Source organism: Oncorhynchus tshawytscha, linkage group LG05 (genome assembly GCF_018296145.1).
Source record: "Oncorhynchus tshawytscha isolate Ot180627B linkage group LG05, Otsh_v2.0, whole genome shotgun sequence".
Classification (NCBI taxonomy): Eukaryota; Metazoa; Chordata; class Actinopteri; order Salmoniformes; family Salmonidae; genus Oncorhynchus; species Oncorhynchus tshawytscha.
In genome coordinates, this window is record NC_056433.1 from 89,856,602 (window position 1) to 89,884,483 (window position 27,882).

Genomic DNA, 27,882 nt, shown 5'->3' on the forward strand with positions numbered 1-27,882 from the left:
ATACTGCATAGTTTCCTAGGAACGCGAAGTGAGGCGGCCATCTCGGTCGGCGCCAGTGATATCCACATTGAGCCTCCTCCTATAGGTGGTTATGCCAGTGATTACCACATTGAGCTCCCTCCTATAGGTGGTTATGCCAGTGATAACCACATTGAGCTCCCTCCTATAGGTGGTTACGTCAGTGATTATCATACCAAAACATAACCCACAGACATGGACCTTAATGTAAATTGTCATTAGACTTTGCCACACCAAAGTGGGAAAATGTGTGAAATGTGTCCTTCTGGCCATGGACTCATGTGGGATGCATACTGTGTCTTTAATGATTGTGTAATCCATATTTGGCTCTTAATGTGTTTTAAAAAAAATGTTAATTCAGAATGTATTATTGTTTTTTTTTTTACTGTGAGAAATAAAACCAAATTCTGTTGTCATTGATATCAGAAAAGGGTCCAACTGACTGACTGGCTAACTGCCTGCCTGCCTGGCTGGCTGACTGACTGCCTGACTGGCTAACTGCATGACTGGCTGAATGTTACATTTGCTACCAAATAAGTTGTTTTCGGCAATTATCAAAAAACAACTCCAAAACGCCATTCCTTCCCCAACAGGCTGAACAGGTTTAATGAATGTGTGTAAAAATGTGCCCTAACAAGCGTTCTAATCACGTTAACACACTAGACAGGTGAAAAAAATCACGTGTACAAAAATTACATTTGACACTTGAAAAAAGCAAGTGAAAAATGACAATTACAAACGTTCAGAAGAGTCCGATTAAAAGACGATTTTGTGACTTTGTGACTGTGCTAACTAGTGTCGAGCACCAAAACGAGCACGGCACTGATTTGATTGGCTGCTATTGACCACGTTGCCCCATCCACGCCTGCCTGTTAGGTTACGCCCTCGCAAACCTTTTCTGTTCTGTGATTCGCTGTTACTAAGTAACGGATTGCAAAGTATCGATTGGTTGTTGACTGGGTAAGGAAACGGGAAGCTCAAATGCAGGTTTCGTGCGTGATAAGCCCGAAACTGAGGTGTCTCGAAGATAGAAATACCTGTATATTTCTTACAAAGTAGGCAAGATAACTTCTCGGGACAGACTCTAGTCATATATTACTATTCACCTTTGGTGGTTTTGTCGTTAATAGGACAAAATGGGTTGCTGGTTTTCCAAAAAATCTAAAAGAAAATCACCCGAAAAAGAACCTACGACGACGGTAGAAGAGAACACGACCAGCAACAACATTGCCCTCAGCAGCAATGCAACTGAGGATCCACCTAAACAATACAGCTGGGACAAACGTGAAAAGGTTTGAAGGAGATGCATGCATGGCCAGGGAGACTAACTAGCGACATGGTTGTAACTGTAGCTAACATGTCAAAGACTTTTCAAGTCAGGGATTTTTTCAAGTGCTTGTGAACCAATTATCTGGGTTTATATACATTATTGTTGCTAATAGACTGCCTTGAAAACAGATTGTAGCAAACAAGGTTAGGGTGATACACGGGTATATTTTGTCTACCTAGCTGGCCTGGTAGCTCGATAGAGCTCATTATCGGCTTAAAGTCAGTCCAAGACACGTAACAATTTTGTTTGGCAGCTAGTTGGTCATATACCTGAATACACCGGATTTGCATATAAACAGTTACAACCGATATTCGCGCTTACAAACCTCAATAGCTGTGAAACTACTTGAGCTACAAACTCCAAATAAGTGTCATGATATTGGAAAAATTGTGCACAACAATGCATAGGTCTTATTTTCAAGATTTGGACAAATTTTCTTTCCAAAGCTAATAAACATGTGGAAATGTGAGCAGCATTTTGTATTCCTAGTTGAATTATTTAGGGAGCGTAATCAAATGTATTTATATAGCCCTTCGTACATCAGCTGATATCTCAAAGTGCTGTACAGAAACCCGTTTAACAAAATAAACAAAATACAAGCTTTTTTTTACATTCGAATTTCAATAGCACCTTGGTCATGTGACCTACTGACCTCCAACTACTCCACGGACTGGCGGAGACTGGCGCCGCGAGGAGTCCAGCGCGATAACGCGACCGATCCTGGAGAAGCTGGCGGGAGCCCCGGGGAGAGTTGTCTTTTCTTTGTGAAGGGCGCCCTGGAATGGGTTCGCCCCGAGAGACCCAAGCCCTGAAAGGCTTTGCGCTTTCGGCGGTGTCTGGTGAGCTCTCGCTGGCCCTTGAAAATCCTGGGGAGAGGGTGTAAATCTCGCGCCGGGCCGTACCCATATCCGCAGCAGTTCTCCAAGGTGAACAGCCTCTGGCAGGTGGGGAGTTTGACTGGGGTGGTACATCTGTCAAACGGTAACGCAGGTTTCCTAAGGCGAACAGCCTCTGGCATGTTAGAACAATGTAGATAAGGGAAGTTGGCAAGTCAAATCCTGTAACTTCGGGTTAAGTATTGGCACTAAGGGCTGGGGTGCGAAGTGGGGCTCGAGCCGTGGCTGGGGAAGCAGTCGCTCCGTCCTCCTCTTTATATAATGTTTCCATACCCTACATTACTCATCTCATATACTGTACTCGATACCATCTTTATGTAATGTGCCACTAAACTCTGCCACTTTGTTTACATACCCTACATTACTCATCTCATATGTATATACTGTACTCTATATCATCTACTGCATCTTTATGTAATACATGTATCACTAGCCACTTCAAACTATGCCACTTTGTTTACATACCCTACATTACTCATCTCATATGTATATACTCTACTCTATACCATCTACTGCATCTTGCCTATGCCGTTCTGTACCATCACTCATTCATATATTTTTATGTACATATTCTTATTCATTCCTTTACACTTGTGTGTATTTAAAAAAAATGTTTAACCTTTATTTTACCAGGCAAGTCAGTTAAGAACAAATTATTATTTTCAATGATGGCCTAGGAACAGTGGGTTAACTGCCTGTTCAGGGGCAGAACGACAGATTTGTACCTTGTCAGCTCGGGGATTTGAACTTGCAACCTTTCGGTTACTAGTGCAACGCTCTAACCACCAGGCTACCCTATAAGGTAGTTGTTGTGAAATTGTTAGGTTAGATTACTTGTTAGATATATTACTGCACAGTCGGAACTAGAAGCACAAGCATTTCGCTACACTCGCATTAACATCTGGTAACCAGGTGTATGTGACCAATAAAAATGGCTTTGATTTGATTCTTGTCCTGTCCCCCTGCAGGTTGACCCGAAGGACTTCATGCTAACGGGGCTGAAGGATGCCACGGTGGGCCGTCTGCCAGGCAAGCTGAACGGACAGCAGTTTGTCATCCAGGACTGTGACAACTGTAAGATCTTCGTGTTGGACCACTCCGCCACCATCACCATCGACGACTGTACTAACTGCTGCATCGTTATGGGGCCAGTGAAGGGCAGTGTGTTCTTCAGGGACTGTAAGGACATCAAGTGTGTGGTGGCCTGCCAGCAGTTCAGGACCAGGGACTGTAAGAAGATGGAGGTGTTCCTGTGTTGCGCCACTCAGCCCATCATCGAGGCGTCCACGGGGATGAAGTTCGGCTGCTTCCAGTACTACTACCCTGAGCTGGCCTTCCACTTCAAGGACGCAGGCCTCAGCATCTTCAACAACAACTGGAGCAACGTCCATGACTTCACGCCTGTCTCAGGGGAGACCAATTGGAGCCTGCTGCCTGAGGACACTGTGGTGTTGGACCATGTTCCAGCCCCTGACCCGGAGTCAGAGTTTAAATCAGTCCGGATCTCAGCTGAGGCATCCCGCAGCATCGTGCCCATGACCAAAGGAGGCAGACGCAAGGAGAGTGACGAGTCCTGTCTGTTTGTGTTCTTCTCTGGGGACTACACCACTGCTAACGCCCGGAAACTCATTGATGAGGTGAGGAGGAGGTAGAAGGGAGGAAAGGAAGTCAGTACAGGGTCGTTCCACCTCCAAAAAGCACAAGAATCCCGTTGAATCCCACCGTCTCAGATTTTCTGGAATCGTTTCTGTTAGAAATAAGATTACTGTTCCTGCAATATTATTTAGGTGAAATATAATTTGATCTCTGAGAAATTAAGATAATTGATTGCACCCAAATTAGCCATTTTTTTATTGATAAGATTCATATAATATTTAATAAATATAGTACCTAACATCTGATTTGGACCAACATGTTTTCCCAACAATGAGTTAGACACTGGGTCAGACAGGGGGTTAGACACAGGGTCAGACCCGGGGTTAGACAGGGGGTCGGACAGGGGGTCAGACACGGAGTTAGACACGGGGTCAGACAGGGGGTTAGACATGGTGTTAGACACTGTTTTAGACAGGGGTTAGACAGGGGGTTAGACAGGGGCTCAGACACGGGGTTAGACAGGGGGTCAGACACGGGGTTAGACATGGTCAGACAGGGGTTAGACACAGGGTTAGACGGGGGTCAGTCACAGGGTTAGACGGGGTTAGATGGGGTCAGACAGAGGGTTAGACACGGTTAGACCAGGGGTTAGGCAGGGGGTTAGACACGGGGTTAGACATGGTCAGACAGGGTGTTAGATGGGGTCAGACAGAGGGTTAGACACGGGGTTAGACAGGGGGTCAGACAGAGGGTTAGACAGGGGGTCAGGCCTGTGGTTAGACACAGGGTCAGACAGGGGGTTAGACACAGGATTAGCCGGGGTCAGACATTGGGGTTAGACAGAGGGTTAGACAGAGGGTTAGACACGGGGTCAGACACAGGGTTAGATGGGGTCAGAAACGGGGTTAGACACAGTTTTAGACAGGGGTCAGACACGGGGTTAGACGGGGTCAGACGGGGTTATACAGGGTTGGACACGGTGTTAGACAGGGGGTCAGACACAGGGTTAGACGGGGGGTCAGACAGGGGGTTAGACGGGGGGTCAGACCCGGGGTCAGGCACAGTTTTAGACAGGGGGTCAGAAACTGTTTTAGACTGGGAGTCAAGACAGGGGGTCAGACACTAAGACAGGGGGTCAGACACAGGGTTAGGCAGGGGGTCAGACACGGGGTTAAACACAGGGTTAGATGGGGTCAGACAGAGGGTTAGACGGGGTCAGGCCTGTGGTTAGACACGGGGTCAGACACAGGGTTAGATGGGGTCAGAAACGGGGTTAGACACTGTTTTAGACAGGGGTTAGACAGGGGGTTAGACGGGGTCAGACAGGGGTTAGACGGGGGCAGGGGTTAGACGGGGTCAGACAGGGGGTTCAGACGGGGGGTTAGACGGGGTTGGACACGGTGTTAGATGGGGTCAGACACGGTTAAACACGGGGTTAGACGGGGGGTTAGACGGGGTCAGACAGGGGGTTAGACGGGGTCAGAAAGGGGGTCAGACGGGGTCAGGCACAGTTTTAGACAGGGAGTCAGACGGGGTCAGACACAGGGTCAGACAGGGGTCAGACACGGGGTTAGACACAGGGTCAGACACGGGGTTAGACATGGTCAGACGGGGTCAGACAGAGGGTTAGACAGGGGTTAGACGGGGTCAGACTGGGTCAGACAGAGGGTTAGACACTGGGTCAGGCCTGGGGTTAGACACTGGGTCAGGCACTGGGTCAGACAGAGGGTTAGACACGGGGTCAGACACGGGGTTAGTCATTGGGTTAGATGGGGTTAGACATGAGGAATCCTAATGTGTGGACCCCCCACGCCCGAAACACAGACCCACGCCCGACACATGGACCCCCCATGCCCTGACACATGGATGACCCCCCACGCCCGACACATGGACCCCCCATGCCCTGACACATGGACCCCCATGCCCTGACACATGGACCCCCCACGCCCGACACATGGACCCCGACACATGGACCCCCCAACACATGGACCCCCTCCACTACCCAACACATGGACCCTCCACGCCCCAACACATTTTTCCAGAACGTTATCGACCGAATTAAGGAATATCGCCGTAACTTGTAACGACATTAGAAGTTTATCAAAATAATAATTATTTTGAGCTATGAGAATATGAATATGTTGCAAGTGAAAAGATCATTTGCCGTTATTAAACTCGCCAGATCATTTGCTGTTATTAAACTCGCCAGATCATTTGCCGTTATTAAACTCGCCAGATCATTTGCTGTTATTAAACTCGCCAGATCATTTGGTATTTAATCATTTGCTGTTATTAAACTGCCAGATCATTTGGTTATTAAACTGTTATTTGCCAGATCATTTGCTGTTATTAATCACGTTATTAAACTGAGATCATTTGCTGTTATTAAACTCACCAGATCATTTGCTGTTATTAAACTCACCAGATCATTTGCTGTTATTAAACTCACCAGATCATTTGCTGTTATTAAACTCACCAGATCATTTGCCTTCATTAAACTCACCAGATCATTTGCCTTCATTAAACTCACCAGATCATTTGCTGTTATTAAACTCGAGCGGTATTAAACTTGAGCGGTATGGTATATGGCCGGGTGGTGCCAGAATAACAACCTATCCCTCAACGTAACTAAGACTAAGGAGATCATTTTGGACTACAGGAGGACCGAGCACACCCCCATTCTAATTGACAGGGCTGTAGTGGAGCAGGTTGAGAGCTTCAAGTTCCTTGGTATCCACATCACCAACAAACTAAAGTGGTCCAAACACACCAAGACAGTAGTGCCCCCCTCGGCCCCAAGGCTTCCCCCTCAGGAAACTAAAGATTTGGCATGGGTCCTAAGATCTTCAAAAGGTTCTACAGCTGCAACATCGAGAAGCCCAAACAGATATAATGTTTGACTAAAAACATAATAATTGCAACTCTTGCTTACATTTGCACACGATCACGTCTTATCTCTATTAATCCTTGGGAACAGAATTCTTAAATGAAAATCACTTGGAGCTGATTTCCTGTTCCCAAGGATTAATAGAGATAAGACGTGATCGTGTGCAAATGTAAGCAAGAGTTGCAATTATTATGTTTTTAGTCAAACATTATATCTGTTTGGGCTTCTTGCAGTCCACAAATTATTTGTAATTATGTTCCGGCCCCCAGGCCCCCCTCGGCCCCAAGGCTTCGGCTGAATCTAGTTGATGATCCCTGCTGTAGCCCCTGATAGGCCTACATCTTATTTCAGATAGCTTACAGTAGCCTAGACACGATTTAGCAGCTTTCTTAGTTCAAATTAAGACTAATTTATTCAACGTGAATAGCGAGGTGATTTTTGAGGTAAGAAAGTGCTTGTGTTTCCCCAATAGCCTGCTGGAATATGCTACTGAGGATGAGGTCATCATTTCAATCACTGAATTAAAAATGAATACTATGAAGTGGATATGCCTGTCAACAACAGCTGGTGTTTATTATCTCCTTGTTTACCTGCCGTCAAATGCTTTCTAACAACTGATCGGAAATTGCGGTAGAGCGTTAATAACGTCCAATAATTAATGAACTAAACATGGCCGTTTGAATAATTTCACTTTTACACAAAGCGACAACAACAATACACTGAAGTTATATGCTATTTATTGAAGTTGTTTACCAGCTCCAGGGAGGCGACACAAGCGGATGAAATTGATTTGCAATGTATCAAATGGTAGCCCACAATGGTATAGAAATTAATAGGCTACTTTGATGACCAACAGATGCAAATGTATCATTCTCCACATTTAATGTTCGTTTCCTTGAGGACTTTTCCACATAACGGAAGCCCGTGAGAGAGTTACATTTCAAATTTCCACTCGTGCATAATGACATGTTGAATAGCCCCCCTACCTACAACAGGTAAACAGGAGTCTCCATAATGACATGTTAAATAGTCCTACCTACAACAGGTAAACAGGAGTCTCCATAATGACATGTTAAATAGTCCTACCTACAACAGGTAAACAGGAGTCTCCATAATGACATGTTGAATAGCCCCCCTACCTACAACAGGTAAACAGGAGTCTCCATAATGACATGTTGAATACCCCCTACCTACAACAGGTAGACAGGAGCCCCCTACCTACAACAGGTAAACAGGAGTCTCCATAATGACATGTTGAATAGCCCCCTACCTACAACAGGTAAACAGGAGTCTCCATAATGACATGTTAAATAGTCCTACCTACAACAGGTAGACAGGAGTCTCCATAATGACATGTTAAATAGCCCCCCTACCTACAACAGGTAGACAGGGGTCTCCATAATGACATGTTAAATAGCCCCCCTACCTACAACAGGTAGACAGGAGTCTCCATAATGACATGTTAAATAGCCCCCCTACCTACAACAGGTAAACGGGTGTCACGACGTGTACTTATGCTGCTGACTCCTCCTACTCACGTGACTCAGCCAATAGTGGACTGGGCTGCATGCGTCAGTTCTCTCTCAACACCCCCCCCACCCTCTGGCCTTCTACCACTCTCACTCAGCAACAGCCTGCCTCACTGTCAGTTCTCTCTCAACACCCCCCCCTGGCCTTCCACCACTCTCACTCAGCAACAGCCTGCCTCACTGCCTGATTGCGTTGCAACTTAGAGGTAGGCCAAAAACCAACCACCACCCGCAATCAATACATTTTCCCCTGCGACATCATTTTCAAAGTAGCCAAATTCAATCAGGCAGGGGATTACCAGGTTCTGACCACTAGATGGTGCTGTATCTGCTGTTAGGGGAGAGGGGGCAATTCTTAAGTTCTCACCTATGTTAAAGGGATAGTTCACCCAAATTACAAAATTACATATTGGTTTCCTTCCCCTGTAAGCAGTCTGTGGATAAGGTATGACAGCAGACCATGCTTTGGTTTTGTTGGACCCTGTTTCAGATGCTAACTTTTTAGCATTTGTGGCACAAATCCAATGCAAGTCAATGGTAACTATATTAGCATTTTCACACTTCATATCCAAATTCTCCTGAAGTATCTGAATATGTATTGTAACTCAATGATGTAACTTATAGATTTGGATACTGATAACGGCCCAACACTTAAGTTTCAGTCGCTTGTTAGGTTTCAGTGGCTTGTTAGGTTTCAGTGGCTTGTTAGGTTTCAGTGGCTTGTTAGGTTTCAGTGGCTTGTTAGGTTTCAGTGGCTTGTTAGGTTTCAGTGGCTTGTTAGGTTTCAGTGGCTTGTTAGGTTTCAGTGGCTTGTTAGGTTTCAGTCGCTTGTTAGGTTTCAGTCGATTGCTGCAATAGGACAAGATTTTTGTGCTTTGGCCACAATGGCCAGATTTCCAACTACCAGGTGATTTGTAATTATTTATTTTATCCATTGAGGTCCTTCTGATCTAAACTACTGGCCATCCTCCAGATGAGGAAGTGAAACTACTGGCCATCCTCCAGAAGAGGAAGTGAAACTACTGGCCATCCTCCAGAAGAGGAAGTGAAACTACTGGCCATCCTCCAGAAGAGGAATTGAAACTACTGGCCATCCTCCAGAAGAGGAAGTGAAACTACTGGCCATCCTCCAGAAGAGGAAGTGAATCTACTGGCCATCCTCCAGAAGAGGAAGTGAAACTACTGGCCATCCTCCAGAAGAGGAAGTGAAACTACTGGCCATCCTCCAGAAGAGGAAGTGAAACTACTGGCCATCCTCCAGAAGAGGAAAACTACTGGCCATCCTCCAGAAGAGGAAGTGAAACTACTGGCCATCCTCCAGAAGAGGAAGTGAAACTACTGGCCATCCTCCAGAAGAGGAAGTGAAACTACTGGCCATCCTCCAGAAGAGGAAGTGAAACTACTGGCCATCCTCCAGAAGAGGAAGTGAAACTACTGGCCATCCTCCAGAAGAGGAAGTGAAACTACTGGCCATCCTCCAGAAGAGGAAGTGAAACTACTGGCCATCCTCCATACGAGGAAGTGAAACTACTGGCCATCCTCCATACGAGGAAGTGAAACTACTGGCCATCCTCCAGAAGAGGAAGTGAAACTACTGGCCATCCTCCAGAAGAGGACATGTGTCATGGTGTTCACTTCCTCCCTCCTCTACCCAGACAGTTATTTAGAAATGCAGAACAATTTAAGTTGTTACGGTCATATGAGGCCATGCAATCGATGACAGTCCTTGAGTGAACGACATTGAGACTGTGAGATAATGTTGAATACATTATTATTATTATTATTATTATTATTATTATTATTACTATTATTAGAGACACAACACCAGAACTATCAGTTTGCTGATGCAACTTCCAGAGGTCTGATTAGGCTACTTTCTGCTCAGTAGAAACACAGATTGTGCATCCCAAATGATCTATTGTAGTAGTAGTGATCTATTGTAGTAGTGATCTATTGTTGTAGTAGTAGTGATCTATTGTTGTAGTAGTGATCTATTGTAGTAGTAGTAGTAGTAGTAGTAGTAGTAGTGATTAGTAGTAGTAGTGATTAGTAGTAGTAGTAGTAGTGATTAGTAGTAGTAGTAGTAGTGATTAGTAGTAGTAGTAGTAGTGATTAGTAGTAGTAGTAGTAGTGATTAGTAGTAGTGATTAGTAGTAGTAGTAGTAGTGATTAGTAGTAGTAGTAGTAGTGATTAGTAGTAGTAGTAGTAGTGATTAGTAGTAGTAGTAGTAGTGATTAGTAGTAGTAGTAGTAGTGATTAGTAGTAGTAGTAGTAGTGATCTATTGTAGTAGTAGTGATCTATTGTAGTAGTAGTGATCTATTGTAGGAGTAGGAGTAGTGATCTATTGTTGTTTTATTGGTAGATGTGCTCTATTGTTTTTGTAGTAGTAGTTGTAGTTGTACTCTTTTGTTGTACAAGTGGCAAAAGCATGGATAAATCTTTCTGCATTTTTGGACAGAACGTTTCAGATTTTTGCCATGTTACATAGATGGAAAAGAGCTGTCCTTGAAACAGTCTTGATATGTTCGTCAAAAGAGATCAGGGTCCAGAGTAACGCCGAGGTCCTTCACAGTTTTATTTGAGACGACTGTACAACCATCAACATTAATTGTCAGATTCAACAGAAGATCTCTTTGTTTCTTGGGACCGAGAACAAGCATCTCTGTTTTGTCCGAGTTTAAAAGTAGAAAGTTTGCAGTCATCCACTTCCTTATGTCTGAAACACAGGCTTCCAGCGAGGGCAATTTTGGGGCTTCACCATTTCCGTTTCATCGAAATGTACCGCTGTGTGTCATCCGCATAGCAGTGAAAGTTAACATTATGTTTCCGAATGACATCACCAAGAGGTAAAATATATAGTGGTCCTAAAACGGAACCTTGAGGCACACCGAAATTTACAGTTGATTTGTCAGAGGACAAACTGATATCTTTCCGATAAGATGTAAACAAGGCCAGAACTTGTCCGTGTAGACCAATTTGGGTTTCCAATCTCTCCAAAAGAATGTGGTGATCGATGGTATCAAAAGCTGCACTAAGGTCTAGGAGCACGAGGACAGATGCAGATGCAGTTTCAGTGCTATGATGGGTTCTAAAACCAGACTGAAGTGTTTTTTAGACATTGTTTGTCTTCAGGAAGGCAGTGAGTTGCTGTGCAAAAGCGTTTACATTTCTTTTGAGAGGAATGGGAGATTCGGTATAGGCTGATAGTTTTTTATATTTTTCTGGGTCAAGGTTTGGCTTTTTCAAGAGAGGCTTTCATGTTACCTGATGAAATTGCTGTATAATATGATCTTGTTGCCTTCTAATGCAAATTCAGATGTCATAAATCAGCACTGCAGAGCTCTCCTTGTCCTCTGCCGTGTCCTGATTGTAATACTGTTGATGATATCTGGAAATGTGAATGTACTGTTGCTAGCTCCAATTCTGATTTGAGCTCTGATATCTGCTTCACTGATTTCTGCTCTCGTAAAAGCCTGGGTTTTCTGCACGTTAACACTTGAAGCTTATTACCTAAAATGGACCAATTGAAAATGTGGGTTCTCAGATGTTGGTCATTACGGAGACGTAGTTAAGGATTCTCTGGTTCTAACCTTTTTTTGGCAAGACAGATCTTCCAAAGGTGGGGGAGTGGCAAATCTTTACCAAGGATCACCTTCAGTGCTCAGTTGTCTCCACCAAGTCTGTCCCCAAACAATTTGATTTGCTGATTTTAAGCATTAAACTTTCAAATAGCTCTTCGTTGACTGTTTCTGGGTGTTATGGTCCTCCATCAGCACCGGCCTGTAACCTACCTGCCCTAAGCTCAAAAGTGTTGGAAAATCTTGTCAATAATCAACTGACTGGCTTTCTTGATGTCTATAGTATTCTCTCTGGTATGCAATCCGGTTTCCACTCAGGTTATGGATGTGTCTCTGCAACCTTGAAGGTCGTCAATGATGTCGCCCTTGATTCTAAGCAATGTTGTGCTGCTATTTTTATTGACTTGGCCAAAGCTTTTAATACGGTAGACCATTCCAGTCTTGTGGGCCGGCTAAGGAGTATTTGTGTCTCTGAGGGGTCTTTGGCCTGGTTTGGTAACTACCTCTCTCAAAGAGTGCAGTGTATAAAATCAGAACATCTGCTGTCTCAGCCACTGCCTCTCACCAAGGGTGTACCCCAAGGCTCGATCCTAGGCCCCACGCTCTTCTCAATTTACATCAACAACATATCTCAGGAGGTAGGAAACTCTCTCATCCATTTATATGCAGATGATACAGTCTTATACTCAGCTGGCCCCTCCCCGGATTTTGTGTTAAATGCTCTACAACAAAGCTTTCTTAGTGTCCAACAAGCTTTCTCTGCCCTTAACCTTGTTCTGAACACCTCCAAAACAAAGGTCATGTGGTTTGGGAAGAAGAATGCCCCTCTCCCCACAGGTGTGATTACTACTTCTGAGTGTTTAGAGCTTGAGGGAGTCACCTCATACAAGTACTTGGGAGTATGGCTAGACGGTACACTGTCCTTCTCTCAGCACATATCAAAGCTGCAGGCTAAAGTTAAATCTAGACCTGGTTTCCTCTATCGTAATCACTCCTCTTTCACCCCAGCTGCCAAACTAACCCTGATTCAGATGACCATCCTACCCATGCTACATAATTTATAGATCGGCAGGTAAGGGTGCTCTCGAGCGGCCAGATGTTCTTTACCATTCGGCCATCAGATTTGCCACCAATGCTCCTTATAGGACACATCAGTGCACTCTATACTCTTCTGTAAACTGGTCATCTCTGTATACCCGTCGCAAGACCCAATGGTTGATGCTTATTTATAAAACCGTCTTAGGCCTCACTCCCCCTTATCTGAGATATCTACTGCAGCCCTCATCCTGCACATACCACACCCGTTCTGCCAGTCACATTCTGTTAAAGGTCCCCAAAGCAAACATATACCTGAGTCGCTTGTCTTTTCAGTTCGCTGCAGCTAGTGACTGGAACAAGCTGCAACAAACACTCAAACTGGACAGTTCTCAATCTCTTCATTCAAAGACTCAATCATGGACTCTTACTGCCAGTTGTGACTGCTATGTGTGATGTATTGTTGTCTCTACCTTCTTACCCTTTGTGCTGTTGTCTGTGCTGTGTTGCTACCATGTTGTGCTGCGACCATGTTGTGTTGCTGCCTTGCTATGTTGTTGTCTTAGGTCTCTCTTTATGTAGTATTGTGTTGTTTCTCTTGTTGTGATGTGTTTTGTCCTATATTTTTATTTCATTTATTATTATTTTTAATCTCAGCCCCCGTCCCCACGCAGGAGGCCTTTTGCCGTGACTGAGGAAAATATTGCTTTGGTTGAGGACTGTATTGATGATGGCTGCTGATGACTTGTTGGAAACATTTACTACGCAGCCAGGTACAGCCAGACAGCCCAGGTAGAAGACGTATGGGGATACTGTGGGAATACTGAAAGGACACTTTTCAACAAAACCACTAGTTATTGTTGAAAGGTTCCACCGATGAAATCAGGAAAGAAGGAGAATCAGTAACAATGTTTGCTGCTGCGTTAAAAAACTGTGTTGAATGATGTTCTAAATGACGTCATTGGAGACAGACTAGTATGTGGGCTACGGAGTGAAGCTACACAAAGAGACTGTTGATTGAAAGTAATCTGACCTTGACCACGGCCATTGAAGTTAGTGTGTCCATGGAACTAGCTGCTAAAGAGACTCCGCAGTTGAGTTGCAACTGAACATCAGAAACAGGGAAATCAGGCATCAGGCAGCTGGTAGTCTACATGCTGGTGCAAAGACATGGATTGCTAAACCTTCAGAAACAAAAAGAGCTCTGAGAATACGTCAACGACTGCTCTGTTGAGCAAGAGAACACTGAGGAAGTTGAGCAAGAGAACAGATGAGGAAGTCACACTGGATTAGCATGGAAATCTGCATGCCATTAAAGCCACAACACTAAACAATACATAAATTGCACTATAACGGTGACCAACAGTGCCTACAAACTGTTAGGGCCTACATAAAGCTGTCCCATTATTTTACCACTGCTACACCTGGCTGTCAGCGGAGCCTTGTCTGGCAGCGAAACAGTTAATTCAGCCTCCTTTAATGCCTTTTAATAAACATACCTGACGTGGATGACTTGCTTATACAATTGTGGTTTCTACCGACAATTGAGATGTACAAACTATGGCATAAGGGAACGATGAGCGTAAAAGGGGCAATCTGTAATTTTGATTAAGACATTAATGAGCGAGCTAGGACGGACGTAGTCAATATAACTATTTATTCAGCACTTTTGAAATGTACAACGACAGAATTCGGAACATGGTCCGCTTTCTACACTCCATAAGAAGGTCCGTTGCAGACAATCCCTTTTGATCATCCTTGAGATGTCGCTACAACCTCATTGGAGTCCACCTCATTGGAGTCCACCTCATTGGAGTCCATTTCAATTGTTTGGACATGATTTAGAAAGAAACACACCTGTGTAAATCATGTCCCACAGTTGACAGAGCACGTCAGAGTAGAAACTATATCATGAAGTCCAAGGAACTGTCATAATTTCTCCCAGATTGGCTCTATATACCCTCAGTGGCCAGTTTATTAGGTACACCACCACATTCCCAAAATGGTTCCCTCCTACAGACAGTGAGTCACGTGCCTTGCTATATAAAGCAGGCAGACAGGCATCAAGACATTCAGTTACTGCTCTATTGAATGTTAGAATGGACAAAACCAGTGACCTAAGAGACTTTGAGCTTGGGTTGATCGTCGGTGCCAGGCGTGCCAGTTCCAGTATCTCAGAAACGGCCTCCTAGGCTTTTCACACACAACAGTGTCTAGGGTTTACAGACCAGGTTGCAACAAACAAAAAACATCCAGTCAGCGGCAGTCCTGTGGGCAAAAACAGCTCGTTGATGAGAGAGATCGAAGGAGTATGGCAAGAAACGTGCAAGCTAACAGGCTGGCCACAGACAGACAAATAACGGTGCAGTAAAACAGTGGTGTGCAGACCACCACAGACTGAGGCTGGCACTAAAACCTGCTCTCGATTAGCTGTATTCTGCCATAAGCAAACAGGAAAAGGCTCATCCAGAGGCGGCGCTCCTAGTGGCCGGGGACTTTAATGCAGGGAAACTTAAATCATTTTTACCTAATTTCTATCAGCATGTTAAATGTGCAACCAGAGGGACATTTTTTTGAGACCACCTTTACTCAACACACAGAGAAGCATACAAAGCTCTTCCTCGCCCCCCATTTGGTAAATCTGAATATAACTCTATCCCACCGATTCCTGCTTACAAGCAAAAATTAAAGCCGGAAGCACCAGTGACTCAGTCTATAAAAAAGTGGTCAGATGAAGCAGATGCTAAACGACAGGACTGTTTTGCTAGCACAGACTGGAGTATGTTCTGGGATTCTTCCGATGGCATTGAGGAGTACACATCAGTCACTGGCTTTATCAATAAGTGCAACGAGGACGTCGTCCCCACAGTGACTGTACGTACATATCCCAACCAGAAGCCATGGATTACACACAACATCCACACTGAGCTAAAGGGTAGAGCTGAGGCTTTAAAGGAGCGGGACTCTAACCCGGAAGCTTATAAGAAATCCCGCTATGCCCCCCGACGAACCATCAAACAGGCAAAGCATCAATACAGGACTAAGATCGAGTCGTACTACCCCGGTTCTGACACTTGTTGGATGTGGCAGGGCTTGCAAACTATTACAGACTACAAAGATAAGCACAGCTGAGAGCTACCCTGTGACACGAGCCTACCAGACGAGCTAAACTACCTCTATGCTCGCTTAGAGGCAACACTGAAACATGCATTATAGCACCAACTGTTCCGGGTTGACTGTGTGATCACGCTCGCTGTAGTCGATGTGAGTAAGACCTTTAAACAGGTCAACATTCACAAGGCCGCAGGGCCAGACATATTACCAGGACGTATACTTTGAGCATGCCCTGACCAACTGGCTCGTGTCTTCACTGACATTTTCAACCTTTCCCTGTCGGAGTCTGTAATGCCAACATGTTTCAAGCAGACCACCATAGCCCCTGTGCCCAAGAGCACTAAGGTAACTTGCCTAAATTACTAACGATCCATAGCACTCACTTCTGAAGCCATGAAATGCTCTGAAAGGCTGTTCATGGCTCACATCAACACCCTAGACCCACTCCACTTGCATACTTCCCCAACAGATCCTCAGATGATGCAATCTCTATTGCACTCCACACCTCCCTCTCCTACCTGGACAAAAGGAACACCTGTGTGAGAATGCTATTCATTGACTACAGCTCAGCGTTCAACACCATAGTGCCCTCAAAGCTCATCACTAAGCTAAGGACCCTGGGAATAAACACCTCCCTCTGCAACTGGATCCTGGACTTCCTGACCGGCCGCCCCCAGGTGGTAAGGGTAGGTAACACCACATCCGCCACGCTGATCCTCAACACAGGGGCCCCTCAGGGGTGCGTGCTCAGTCCCCTCCTGTACTTCCTGTTCACTCATAACTGCACGACTAGGCATGACTCCAACACCATCATTAAGTTTGCCGATGACATAGTGGTAGGCCTGATCACCGACAACGATAAGACAGCCTATAGGGAGGAGGTTAGAGACCTGACTGTGTGGTGCAAGGACAACAACCTATCCCTCAACGTGATCAAGACAAAGGAGATGATTGTGGACTACAGGAAAAGGAGGAGCACTCCCCCATTCTCATCGACTGGGCTGTAGTGGAGCAGGTTGAGAGCTTCAAGTTCCTTGGCGTCCACATCACCATCAAACTAAAATGGTCCAAGCACACCAAGACAGTTGTGAAGAGGGCACGACAAAATCTATTCCCCCTCAGGAGACTGAAAAGATTTGGCATGGGTCCTCAGATCCTCAAAAGGTTTTACAGCTGCACCATCGAGAGCATCCTGACTGGTTGCATCACTGCCTGGTATGGCAACCGCACGGCAAGCGGTACCAGAGCGCCAAGTTTAGGTCCAAGAGGCTTCTAAACAGCTTCTACCCCAGGAGCCATAAGACTCCTGAACAGCTAATCAAATGGCTACCCAGACTATTTGCATTGCCCCCCCCACGCTGTTGCTACTCTTTGTTATCATCTATGCATAGCCACTTTAATAACTCTACCTACATGTACATATTACCTTGGTGCCCCTACACATCGACTCTGTACCGATACCCCCTGTACAGTGCCTTGCGAAAGTATTCGGCCCCCTTGAACTTTGCAACCTTTTGCCACATTTCAGGCTTCAAACATAAAGATATAAAACTGTATTTTTTTGTGAAGAATCAACAACAAGTGGGACACAATCATGAAGTGGAACGACATTTATTGGATATTTCAAACTGTTTTAACAAATCAAAAACTGAAACATTGGGCGTGCAAAATTATTCAGCCCCCTTAAGTTAATACTTTGTAGCGCCACCTTTTGCTGCGAGTACAGCTGTAAGTCGCTTGGGGTATGTCTCTATCAGTTCGAGACATCGAGAGACTGAAAATTTTTCCCATTCCTCCTTGCAAAACAGCTCGAGCTCAGTGAGGTTGGATGGAGAGCATTTGTGAACAGCAGTTTTCAGTTCTTTCCACAGATTCTCGATTGGATTCAGGTCTGGACTTTGACTTGCCCATTCTAACACCTGGATATGTTTATTTTTGAACCATTCCATTGTAGATTTTGCTTTATGTTTTGGATCATTGTCTTGTTGGAAGACAAATCTCCATCCCAGTCTCAGGTCTTTTGCAGACTCCATCAGGTTTTCTTCCAGAATGGTCCTGTATTTGGCTCCATCCATCTTCCCATCAATTTTAACCATCTTCCCTGTCCCTGCTGAAGAAAAGCAGGCCCAAACCATGATGCTGCCACCACCATGTTTGACAGTGGATATGGTGTGTTCAGGGTGATGAGCTGTGTTGCTTTTACGCCAAACATAACGTTTTGCATTGTTGCCAAAAAGTTCAATTTTGGTTTCATCTGACCAGAGCACCTTCTTCCACATGTTTGGTGTGTCTCCCAGGTGGCTTGTGGCAAACTTTAAACTACACTTTTTATGGATATCTTTAAGAAATGGCTTTCTTCTTGCCACTCTTCCATAAAGGCCACATTTGTGCAACATACGACTGATTGTTGTCCTATGGACAGAGTCTCCCACCTCAGCTGTAGATCTCTGCAGTTCATCCAGAGTGATCATGGGCCTCTTGGCTGCATCTCTGATCAGTCTTCTCCTTGTATGAGCTGAAAGTTTAGAGGGACGGCCAGGTCTTGGTAGATTTGCAGTGGTCTGGTACTCCTTCCATTTCAATATTATCGCTTGCACAGTGCTCCTTGGGATGTTTAAAGCTTGGGAAATCTTTTTGTATCCAAATCCGGCTTTAAACTTCTTCACAACAGTATCTCGGACCTGCCTGGTGTGTTCCTTGTTCTTCATGATGCTCTCTGCGCTTTTAACGGACCTCTGAGACTATCACAGTGCAGGTGCATTTATACGGAGACTTGATTACACACAGGTGGATTGTATTTATCATCATTAGTCATTTAGGTCAACATTGGATCATTCAGAGATCCTCACTGAACTTCTGGAGAGAGTTTGCTGCACTGAAAGTAAAGGGGCTGAATAATTTTGCACGCCCAATTTTTCAGTTTTTGATTTGTTAAAAAAGTTTGAAATATCCAATAAATGTCGTTCCACTTCATGATTGTGTCCCACTTGTTGTTGATTCTTTACAATAAAATACAGTTTTATATCTTTATGTTTGAAGCCTGAAATGTGGCAAAAGGTTGCAAAGTTCAAGGGGGCCGAATACTTTCGCTAAGGCACTGTATATAGCCTCCACATTGACTCTGTACAGGTACCCCCTGTATATAGCCTCCACATTGACTCTGTACTGGTACCCCCTGTATATAGCCTCCACATTGACTCTGTACTGGTACCCCCTGTATATAGCCTCCACATTGACTCTGTACCGTAATACCCTGTATATAGCCTCCACATTGACTCTGTACCGTAACACCCTGTATATAGCCTCCACATTGACTCTGTACCGTAATACCCTGTATATAGCCCCGCTATTGTTATTTACTGCTGCTCTTGATTAATTATTTGTTATTCTTATCTCTTACTTTTTTGGGGGATGAAACAACAAGGAAGGTGGTTGCTGGCTGCAGCCCCACACCTCTTTCTTGCCTGCTCTCCTTTATGTATCGACTCTAGGGGGTTACATTTCCAAATTAATGTGTTTATGCAAGAAATGTTGGTACATTGAAACGAGGGGCCCTCCGCTGCATCGAACCGAGTGGCCCTCCGCTGCATCGAACCGAGTGGCCCACCGCCTTATCGAACCGAGTGGCCCACCGCCTTACCGAACCGAGTGGCCCACCGCCTTACCGAACCGAGTGGCCCACCGCCTTATCGAACCGAGTGGCCCACCGCCTTATCGAACCGAGTGGCCCACCGCCATCGAACCGAGTGGGCCCACCGAGTGGCCTCCGCTGCATCGAACCGAGTGGCCCACCGCCCGAACCGAGTGGCCCACCGCCATCGAACCGAGTGGCCCACCGCCTTACCGAACCGAGTGGCCCACCGCCTTACCGAACCGAGTGGCCCACCGCCTACCGAACCGAGTGGCCCATCGAACCGAGTGGCCCACCGCCTTATCGAACCGAGTGGCCCACCGCCTTATCGAACCGAGTGGCCCACCGCCTTATCGAACCGAGTGGCCCACCGCCTTATCGAACCGAGTGGCCCACCGCCTTATCGAACCGAGTGGCCCACCGCCTTATCGAACCGAGTGGCCCACCGCCTTATCGAACCGAGTGGCCCACCGCCTTATCGAACCGAGTGGCCCACCGCCTTATCGAACCGAGTGGCCCACCGCCTTATCGAACCGAGTGGCCCACCGCCTTATCGAACCGAGTGGCCCACCGCCTTATCGAACCGAGTGGCCCTCCGCCTTATCGAACCGAGTGGCCCTCCACCTTATCGAACCCAGTGGCCCACCACCTTATCGAACCCAGTGGCCCACCGCCTTATCGAACCCAGTGGCCCACCACCTTATCGAACCGAGTGGCCCACCACCTTATCGAACCCAGTGGCCCACCACCTTATCGAACCGAGTGGCCCACCGCCTTATCGAACCGAGTGGCCCACCACCTTATCGAACCGAGTGGCCCACCACCTTATCGAACCCAGTGGCCCGCCACCTTATCGAACCCAGTGGCCCACCACCTTATCGAACCCAGTGGCCCACCACCTTATCGAACCCAGTGGCCCACCACCTTATCGAACCGAGTGGCCCGCCACCTTATCGAACCCAGTGGCCCACCACCTTATCGAACCCAGTGGCCCACCACCTTATCGAACCCAGTGGCCCACCACCTTATCGAACCGAGTGGCCCACCACCTTATCGAACCGAGTGGCCCGCCAATGCTAAATTGTTACCACCACTGCAAACAAATAAGAAGGAATTTTGTCCAGATTTGGTCTTGCTTGGGGATGGAGCTCATTAGAATAATAGCCAAATATGCAAAGGAGGATATTATATATTTGTACCTATTTAGGATACATCACCATGAAGACAATGACATTTAGAATTATGTATTTCTGTACAGATTATGGACCCAGCATTTAATTACCTTAATTCTGTTACAAGGTGTAAATACACTTCACTTTCTGTCGTTGAATAACCAAAACATGTTTTTTATCAAGGTGTCATTCCATAGCTGACTCCCAGTTTTGAGAAAACATGGACATAAAAAAGAAAATGTTACTGTCATTCTGCTACCAGACTTTGCATCAGCACAGCTCTTCCAGGAAATGTGTTTTTGGGAAATCTTCAGTGTAAAATAGTCCTTGTGCATAGAGTTGTATGGTTTGGTTAACTTTGAAATCAATGGTTTTTGTTTGGCACGCTTTAAAGTCAACAATCTGAGTCTAATTCTGTTACTGTGCCCACGTGTCAAATAAGGACAAGGAGTGGTTGATTGTGTTATGTGGATTTTATTTTATTTGAACCTTTTATTTAACTAGGCAAGTCAGTTAAGAACATTCTTATTTTCAATGACGGTCTACCGGGGAACAGTGGGTTAACTGCGTGTTCAGGAGCAGAACGATGGATTTGTACCTTGTCAGCTCAGGGATTCGATCTTGCAACCTTTCAGTTACTGGTCCAACGCTCTAACCACCAGGCTGCCTGCTGCCGATTGAACTGATTGTAATGACCCAGGATTCCATGGGGTTTGTAATGACCCAGGATTCCATGGGGTTTGTGAAATGACTCACTTTGTCTGAAAAGATTCCACTTATGTTTTCTTCACTTCCTAAAAATGCACTACTGTCTCTTTAACAACAATCTATACTATATATACACTACTGTCTCTTTAACAACAATCTATACTATATATACACTACTGTCTCTTTAACAACAATATATACTATATATACACTACTGTCTCTTTAACAACAATATATACTATATATACACTACTGTCTCTTTAACAACAATATATACTATATATACAGTACTGTCTCTTTAACAACAATATATACTATATATACAGTACTGTCTCTTTAACAACAAGATACAGTATACCATATTGTCTATTTAACTACAATATACACTATAAATACAGCAGTATGCCATACTGTCTCTTTAACTACAATATACACTATATATACAACAGTATGCCATACTGTCTCTTTAACTACAATATACACTATATATACAGCAGTATGCCATACTGTCTCTTTAACTACAATATACACTATATATACAACAGTATGCCATACTGTCTCTTTAACTACAATATACACTATATATACAGCAGTATGCCATACTGTCTCTTTAACTACAAGATACTTATTTAGAAAAAAGACGGCCAAAATAAATGCTTAGTGGGAATAAAATACAGTGGCCATCGGTAAATGCTTAGTGGGAATGCCTTCCTAAACATGGACTACTGTCTCTTTCAAAACCAGATAGGTTACTGTCCTGTGAGGTAGTGGTGGATTCCTGCTGCTGCCCTGCTTTAGTGTGCAGCAGGGTGGATTTTGGGCCAAATCCATTTCAGTCCGGTCACTTCAGGAAGTCGGCTAAACTGAAATTCCAAATTGAGTTCCTTCCTGGACTGACAGAATATAGTCAACCCTAGTGTGCAGTCAACAATAACACCAACTTCCTGTACAGATGTCGGTTATTAAATGATGGAAAGGGTTTAATGGTGTCATTGCTTCCTGTCTGTATTAACTCCAGGCCTCTGGGAAAGGGTTTGTGCTGATCCAGACTAAGGAAGTGTCCATGCGCCCAGAGGATGTCAGCAGAGTGTTCCAGAACAATGCAGAGGGACTCCTGGAGTGGATCACCAACGGTAAGCAACACAAGACTGTGTCCCAAATGGCACCCTATTCCCTATATGGACCAGTGCCCAAAAGTAGTGCTCTATATTGGGAATAGGGTGCCATTTGGGATGCATACAATCTTGTCAAAAGTAGGGTACTATATAGGGAATAGGGATAACATGTGAAATGCTTGATAATGTATGTGATATCAACAGAGGTATTTTTTCCGGGTGATTTTAAATGTTTACTGGGTTTCATCAAGCTGCCCACTCAAGAAAAAGCTTCAAACTGTCACCAGTGCCTGCAACCTGGTTCAGGTTATCAGTCAACCTACCAGGGTAGTTACAAACAGCACAGGAATGAAATCATCAATATGTATTGATCACATCTTTACTAATGCTGCAGAAATGTGCTTTAAAACAGCATCCAAATCCATCAGATGTAGTGATCACAATATAGTAGCCATATCTAGGAAAACCACAGTTCCAAAGGCTGGAACTAATGTAGTGTATAAGAGGTCAGGCTGGGTCTAATATAGTGTATAAGAGGTCAGGCTGGAACTAATATAGTGTATAAGAGGACAGGCTGGAACTAATATAGTGTATAAGAGGACAGGCTGGAACTATTATAGTGTATAAGAGGACAGGCTGGGCCTAATATAGTGTATAAGAGGTCATAAAAATACGTTTTGTAGTGATTCTTATGTTGTTGATGTAAGAAATGACCAAAAACTGTTAAATCCCAGTGGATTGATGAGGGATTTAAAAATGGTATGTTTGAGAGGGATGAGGCAAAAGGAATGGCACATAAGTCTGGCTGCACAACTGATTGGCAAACATACCGCAAACTGAGAATTAATGTCACTAAACTGAATGCAAAGAAGAAGAAACTACAAAGAATGATAGTAACAATCTGTGGAGCACCTTCAATTAAATTTAGGGATAAAAGGCAAACTCAGATGGCTCATTCATTACAAAACCGACTGATATTGCCAACTATTTTAATTATTTTTTCATTGGCAAGATTAGCAAACGTAGGCATGACATGTCAGCAACAAATGCTGACATTACGCATCCAAGTATATCTGACCAAATTCTGAAAGTCATTTCGCTACCTAAGAATAGTAAAGCCCCCTTTTACTGGCTCAAATAGACGACCAATCAGCCTGTTTCCAACCCTGAGTAAAGTTTTGGGAAAAAACGTGTTTGACCAGATACAATACTATTTCACAGTAAACAAATTGACAACAGATTTTCAGCATGCTTACAGAGAAGGATATTCAACAAGCACAGCACTTACACTCATGACTGATGATTGGCTGAGAGAAATTGATGATAAAAAGAATGGGGCGACTGTTTTGTTAGACTTCAGTGTGGCTATTGACATTATTGATCAGTCTGCTGCTGGAAAACATATGTGTTATGTCTTTACACCCCCTGCTATATTGTGGGTAAAGAGTTACCTGTTAACAGAACACAGAGGGTGCTCTTTAGTGGAAGCCTCTCCAACATGGGGCGGCAGGTATCCTAGTGGTTAGAGCGTTGGACTTGTAACCAAAAGGTTGTAAGATCGAATAAAAATCTGTCATTCTGCCCCTGAACAAGGCAGTTAACCCAGTGTTCCTAGGCCGTCATTGAAAATAAGAATTTGTTCTGAACTGACTTGCCTAGTTAAATCAAGGTAAAATAAAATTAAAATAAAAACATAATCCAGGTAGAATCAGGAATTCCCCAGGGCAGCTGTCTAGGCCCCTTACATTTTTCAATCTTTAATAAACCCTTGGAAGAGTAGCTGCTGCCTTGGCAGGAACTAATGGGGATCCATAATAAACCCTTGGAAGAGTAGCTGCTGCCTTGGCAGGAACTAATGGGGATCCATAATAAACCCCAGGAAGAGTAGTTGCTGCCTTGGCAGGAACTAATGGGGATCCATAATAAACCCCAGGAAGAGTAGCTGCTGCCTTGGCAGGAACTAATGGGGATCCATAATAAACCCCAGGAAGAGTAGCTGCTGCCTTGACAGGAACTAATGGGGATCCATAATAAACCCCAGGAAGAGTAGTTGCTGCCTTGGCAGGAACTAATGGGGATCCATAATAAACCCCAGGAAGAGTAGCTGCTGCCTTGGCAGGAACTAATGGGGATCCATAATAAACCCCAGGAAGAGTAGCTGCTGCCTTGACAGGAACTATTGGGGAGCTATAATAAACCCCAGGAAGAGTAGCTGCTGCCTTGAACAGGATCCATAATAAACTAGCTGCTGCCTTGGCAGGAACTAATGGGATCCATAATAAACCCCAGGAAGAGTAGCTGCTGCCTTGGCAGGAACTAATGGGGATCCATAATAAACCCCAGGAAGTGTAGCTGCTGCCTTGGCAGGAACTAATGGGGATCCATAATAAACCCCAGGAAGAGTAGCTGCTAACTTGACAGGAACTAATGGGAATCCATAATAAACCCCAGGAAGAGTAGCTTCTGCCTTGAAAGGAACTAATGGGGAGCTATAATAAACCCCAGGAAGAGTAGCTGCTGCCTTGACAGGAACTAATGGGGATCCATAATAAACCCCAGGAAGAGTAGCTGCTGCCTTGACAGGAACTAATGGGGATCTATAATAAATACAAATAGGGTGCCATTTGGAACTTTTATCATCTGGGTTAATAATTCAATAAGAAGGAAGGCGTGACATCGTCTGGGTTAATAATTCAATAAGAAGGAAGGTGTGACATCGTCTGGGTTAATAATTCAATAAGAAGGAAGGTGTGACATCGTCTGGGTTAATAATTCAATAATTAGGAAGGTGTGACATCATCTGGGTTAATAATTCAATAAGAAGGAAGGTGTGACATCGTCTGGGTTAATAATTCAATAAGAAGGAAGGTGTGACATCGTCTGGGTTAATAATTCAATAAGAAGGAAGGTGTGACATCGTCTGGGTTAATAATTCAATAAGAAGGAAGGTGTGACATCGTCTGGGTTAATAATTCAATAAGAAGGAAGGTGTGACATCGTCTGGGTTAATAATTCAATAAGAAGGAAGGTGTGACATCGTCTGGGTTAATAATTCAATAATTAGGAAGGTGTGACATCGTCTGGGTTAATAATTCAATAATTAGGAAGGTGTGACATCGTCTGGGTTAATAATTCAATAAGAAGGAAGGTGTGACATCGTCTGGGTTAATAATTCAATAATTAGGAAGGTGTGACATCGTCTGGGTTAATAATTCAATAATTAGGAAGGTGTGACATCGTCTGGGTTAATAATTCAATAAGAAGGAAGGTGTGACATCGTCTGGGTTAATAATTCAATAAGAAGGAAGGTGTGACATCGTCTGGGTTAATAATTCAATAAGAAGGAAGGTGTGACATCTTCTGGGTTAATAATTCAATAAGAAGGAAGGTGTGACATTGTCTGGGTTAATAAATCAATAATAAGGAAGGTGTGACATCGTCTGGGTTAATAATTCAATAATTAGGAAGGTGTGACATCGTCTGGGTTAATAATTCAATAAGAAGGAAGGTGTGACATCGTCTGGGTTAATAATTCAATAAGAAGGAAGGTGTGACATCGTCTGGGTTAATAATTCAATAAGAAGGAAGGTGTGACATTGTCTGGGTTAATAAATCAATAATAAGGAAGGTGTGACATCGTCTGGGTTAATAATTCAGTAATTAGGAAGGTGTGACATCGTCTGGGTTAATAATTCAATAAGAAGGAAGTTGTGACATCGTCTGGGTTAATAATTCAATAAGAAGGAAGTTGTGACATTAGTTTGCTGTTTCTGGTTCTCTGTGAGGTATGATGACCTTTGAACCAAGAGAAAGGGTGGATAAGATCCTCATAGCTGAAGGAAATAATTGTGTTAATGAGTTGGTTTAGTGCTTATGATGATAAGGCATGCATTTCTGAACTGCATCTCTTGTTGCCACAGGCCCAGTGACAGCTCTGGAGTTGAATGGGGACGGGGTAGTGGAGGCCTGCAAGAGTATGGCCAGTGACATGTTCAGTGGAACCAAGGTAACAGCATTCCTGACCTCTTGGTACAAAAACATCTCAAGATTGAATCAATTGTATTGAACGTGTTAGTCAGAGCTGAACTAGCTAATAATATAGTACCTGTATGTGAAGTACCTCTGTCCTATTCCCTGCAGGTGTTTGTTTCAGACAACAGAAATACTTCCTCTCGAGATGTGGACAACTTCTTCAACTTTGCTGACATGCAGATGGGCTTGTGATTGAATCACTGTATGACAATCAAACTACACCACTGATACACTTTTGTATGTTGACATTTTTTATTGGTAGTATTAACACTGGATATACCGGTAGGTAGGAGAGAGGACAGGTTGACCAACATAGTGAATGTAGGTAGGAGAGAGGACAGGTTGACCAACATAGTGAATGTAGGTAGGAGAGAGGACAGGTTAATCAACAAAGTGAATGTAGGTAGCAGAGAGGACAGGTTATTCAACATAGTGACAATGACATCTACCAGTCTGTCTATCCTGGCCTCTATCCACTATTCATAGTAACAATATAGACTACCAGTCTGTCTATCCACTATTCATAGTAACAATATAGACTACCAGTCTGTCTATCCACTATTCATAGTAACAATATAGACTACCAGTCTGTCTATCCACCATTCATAGTAACAATATAGACTACCAGTCTGTCTATCCACCATTCATAGTAACAATATAGACTACCAGTCTGTCTTTCCACCATTCATAGTAACAATATAGACTACCAGTCTGTCTATCCACCATTCATCGTGACAATATAGACTACCAGTCTGTCTATCCTGGCCTCTATCCACCATTCATAGTAACAATATAGTCTACCAGTCTGTCTATCCTGCCCTCTATCTATACCTAGCAGTGGAGAGGTCAGCTGATAGGCAGTGGATAGTAACAATGATAGGCAGTGAGAGGTCATTGATAGGCAGTGGAGAGGTCAGCTGATATCCAGTGGAGATGTAACAAGCTGACTAGTCAGTCTGAGGTCAGCTGATAGTCAGTGGAGAGGTCAGCTGATAGGCAGTGGAGAGGTCAATATAGGCTACCAGTCTGGGTCTACCATTCTGGACAGTGTACAATATCAGTAGTGGGTCTACTCTGGACAGTTTATAAGGATCAGTAGTGGGTCTACTCTGGACAGTTGATAAGGATCAGTAGTTGGTCTACTCTCTACAGTTTATAAGGATCAGTAGTGGGTCTAGTCTGGACAGTTGATAAGGATCAGTAGTGGGTCTACTCTGGACAGTGTATAAGGATCACCAT

General features: G+C 44.3%; 1 protein-coding gene across 1 annotated transcript; it reads left to right on the forward strand.

The window, feature by feature from the left end:
* Window positions 1-989: 989 nt before the first annotated feature.
* LOC112235788 (protein XRP2-like) lies at window positions 990-27,505 on the forward strand. Its single transcript, XM_042322673.1, has 5 exons — window positions 990-1,310; window positions 3,213-3,881; window positions 22,515-22,629; window positions 26,532-26,617; window positions 26,752-27,505. The coding sequence occupies exons 1-5, from the start codon at window positions 1,155-1,157 to the stop codon at window positions 26,833-26,835; spliced, it is 1,110 nt and encodes a 369-aa protein (XP_042178607.1). The 5' UTR covers window positions 990-1,154; the 3' UTR covers window positions 26,836-27,505.
* The last annotated feature ends 377 nt before the right edge of the window (window positions 27,506-27,882 follow it).

Bases quoted from the DNA above. Each gene is read 5' to 3' on its own strand.
- LOC112235788 (XM_042322673.1), top strand. From the start codon at position 1,155: ATGGGTTGCTGGTTTTCCAAAAAATCTAAAAGAAAATCACCCGAAAAA. The intron at 1,311-3,212 runs GTTTGAAGGAGA...GTCCCCCTGCAG, and splicing joins GCTGGGACAAACGTGAAAAG to GTTGACCCGAAGGACTTCAT. The intron at 3,882-22,514 runs GTGAGGAGGAGG...TATTAACTCCAG, and splicing joins CCCGGAAACTCATTGATGAG to GCCTCTGGGAAAGGGTTTGT.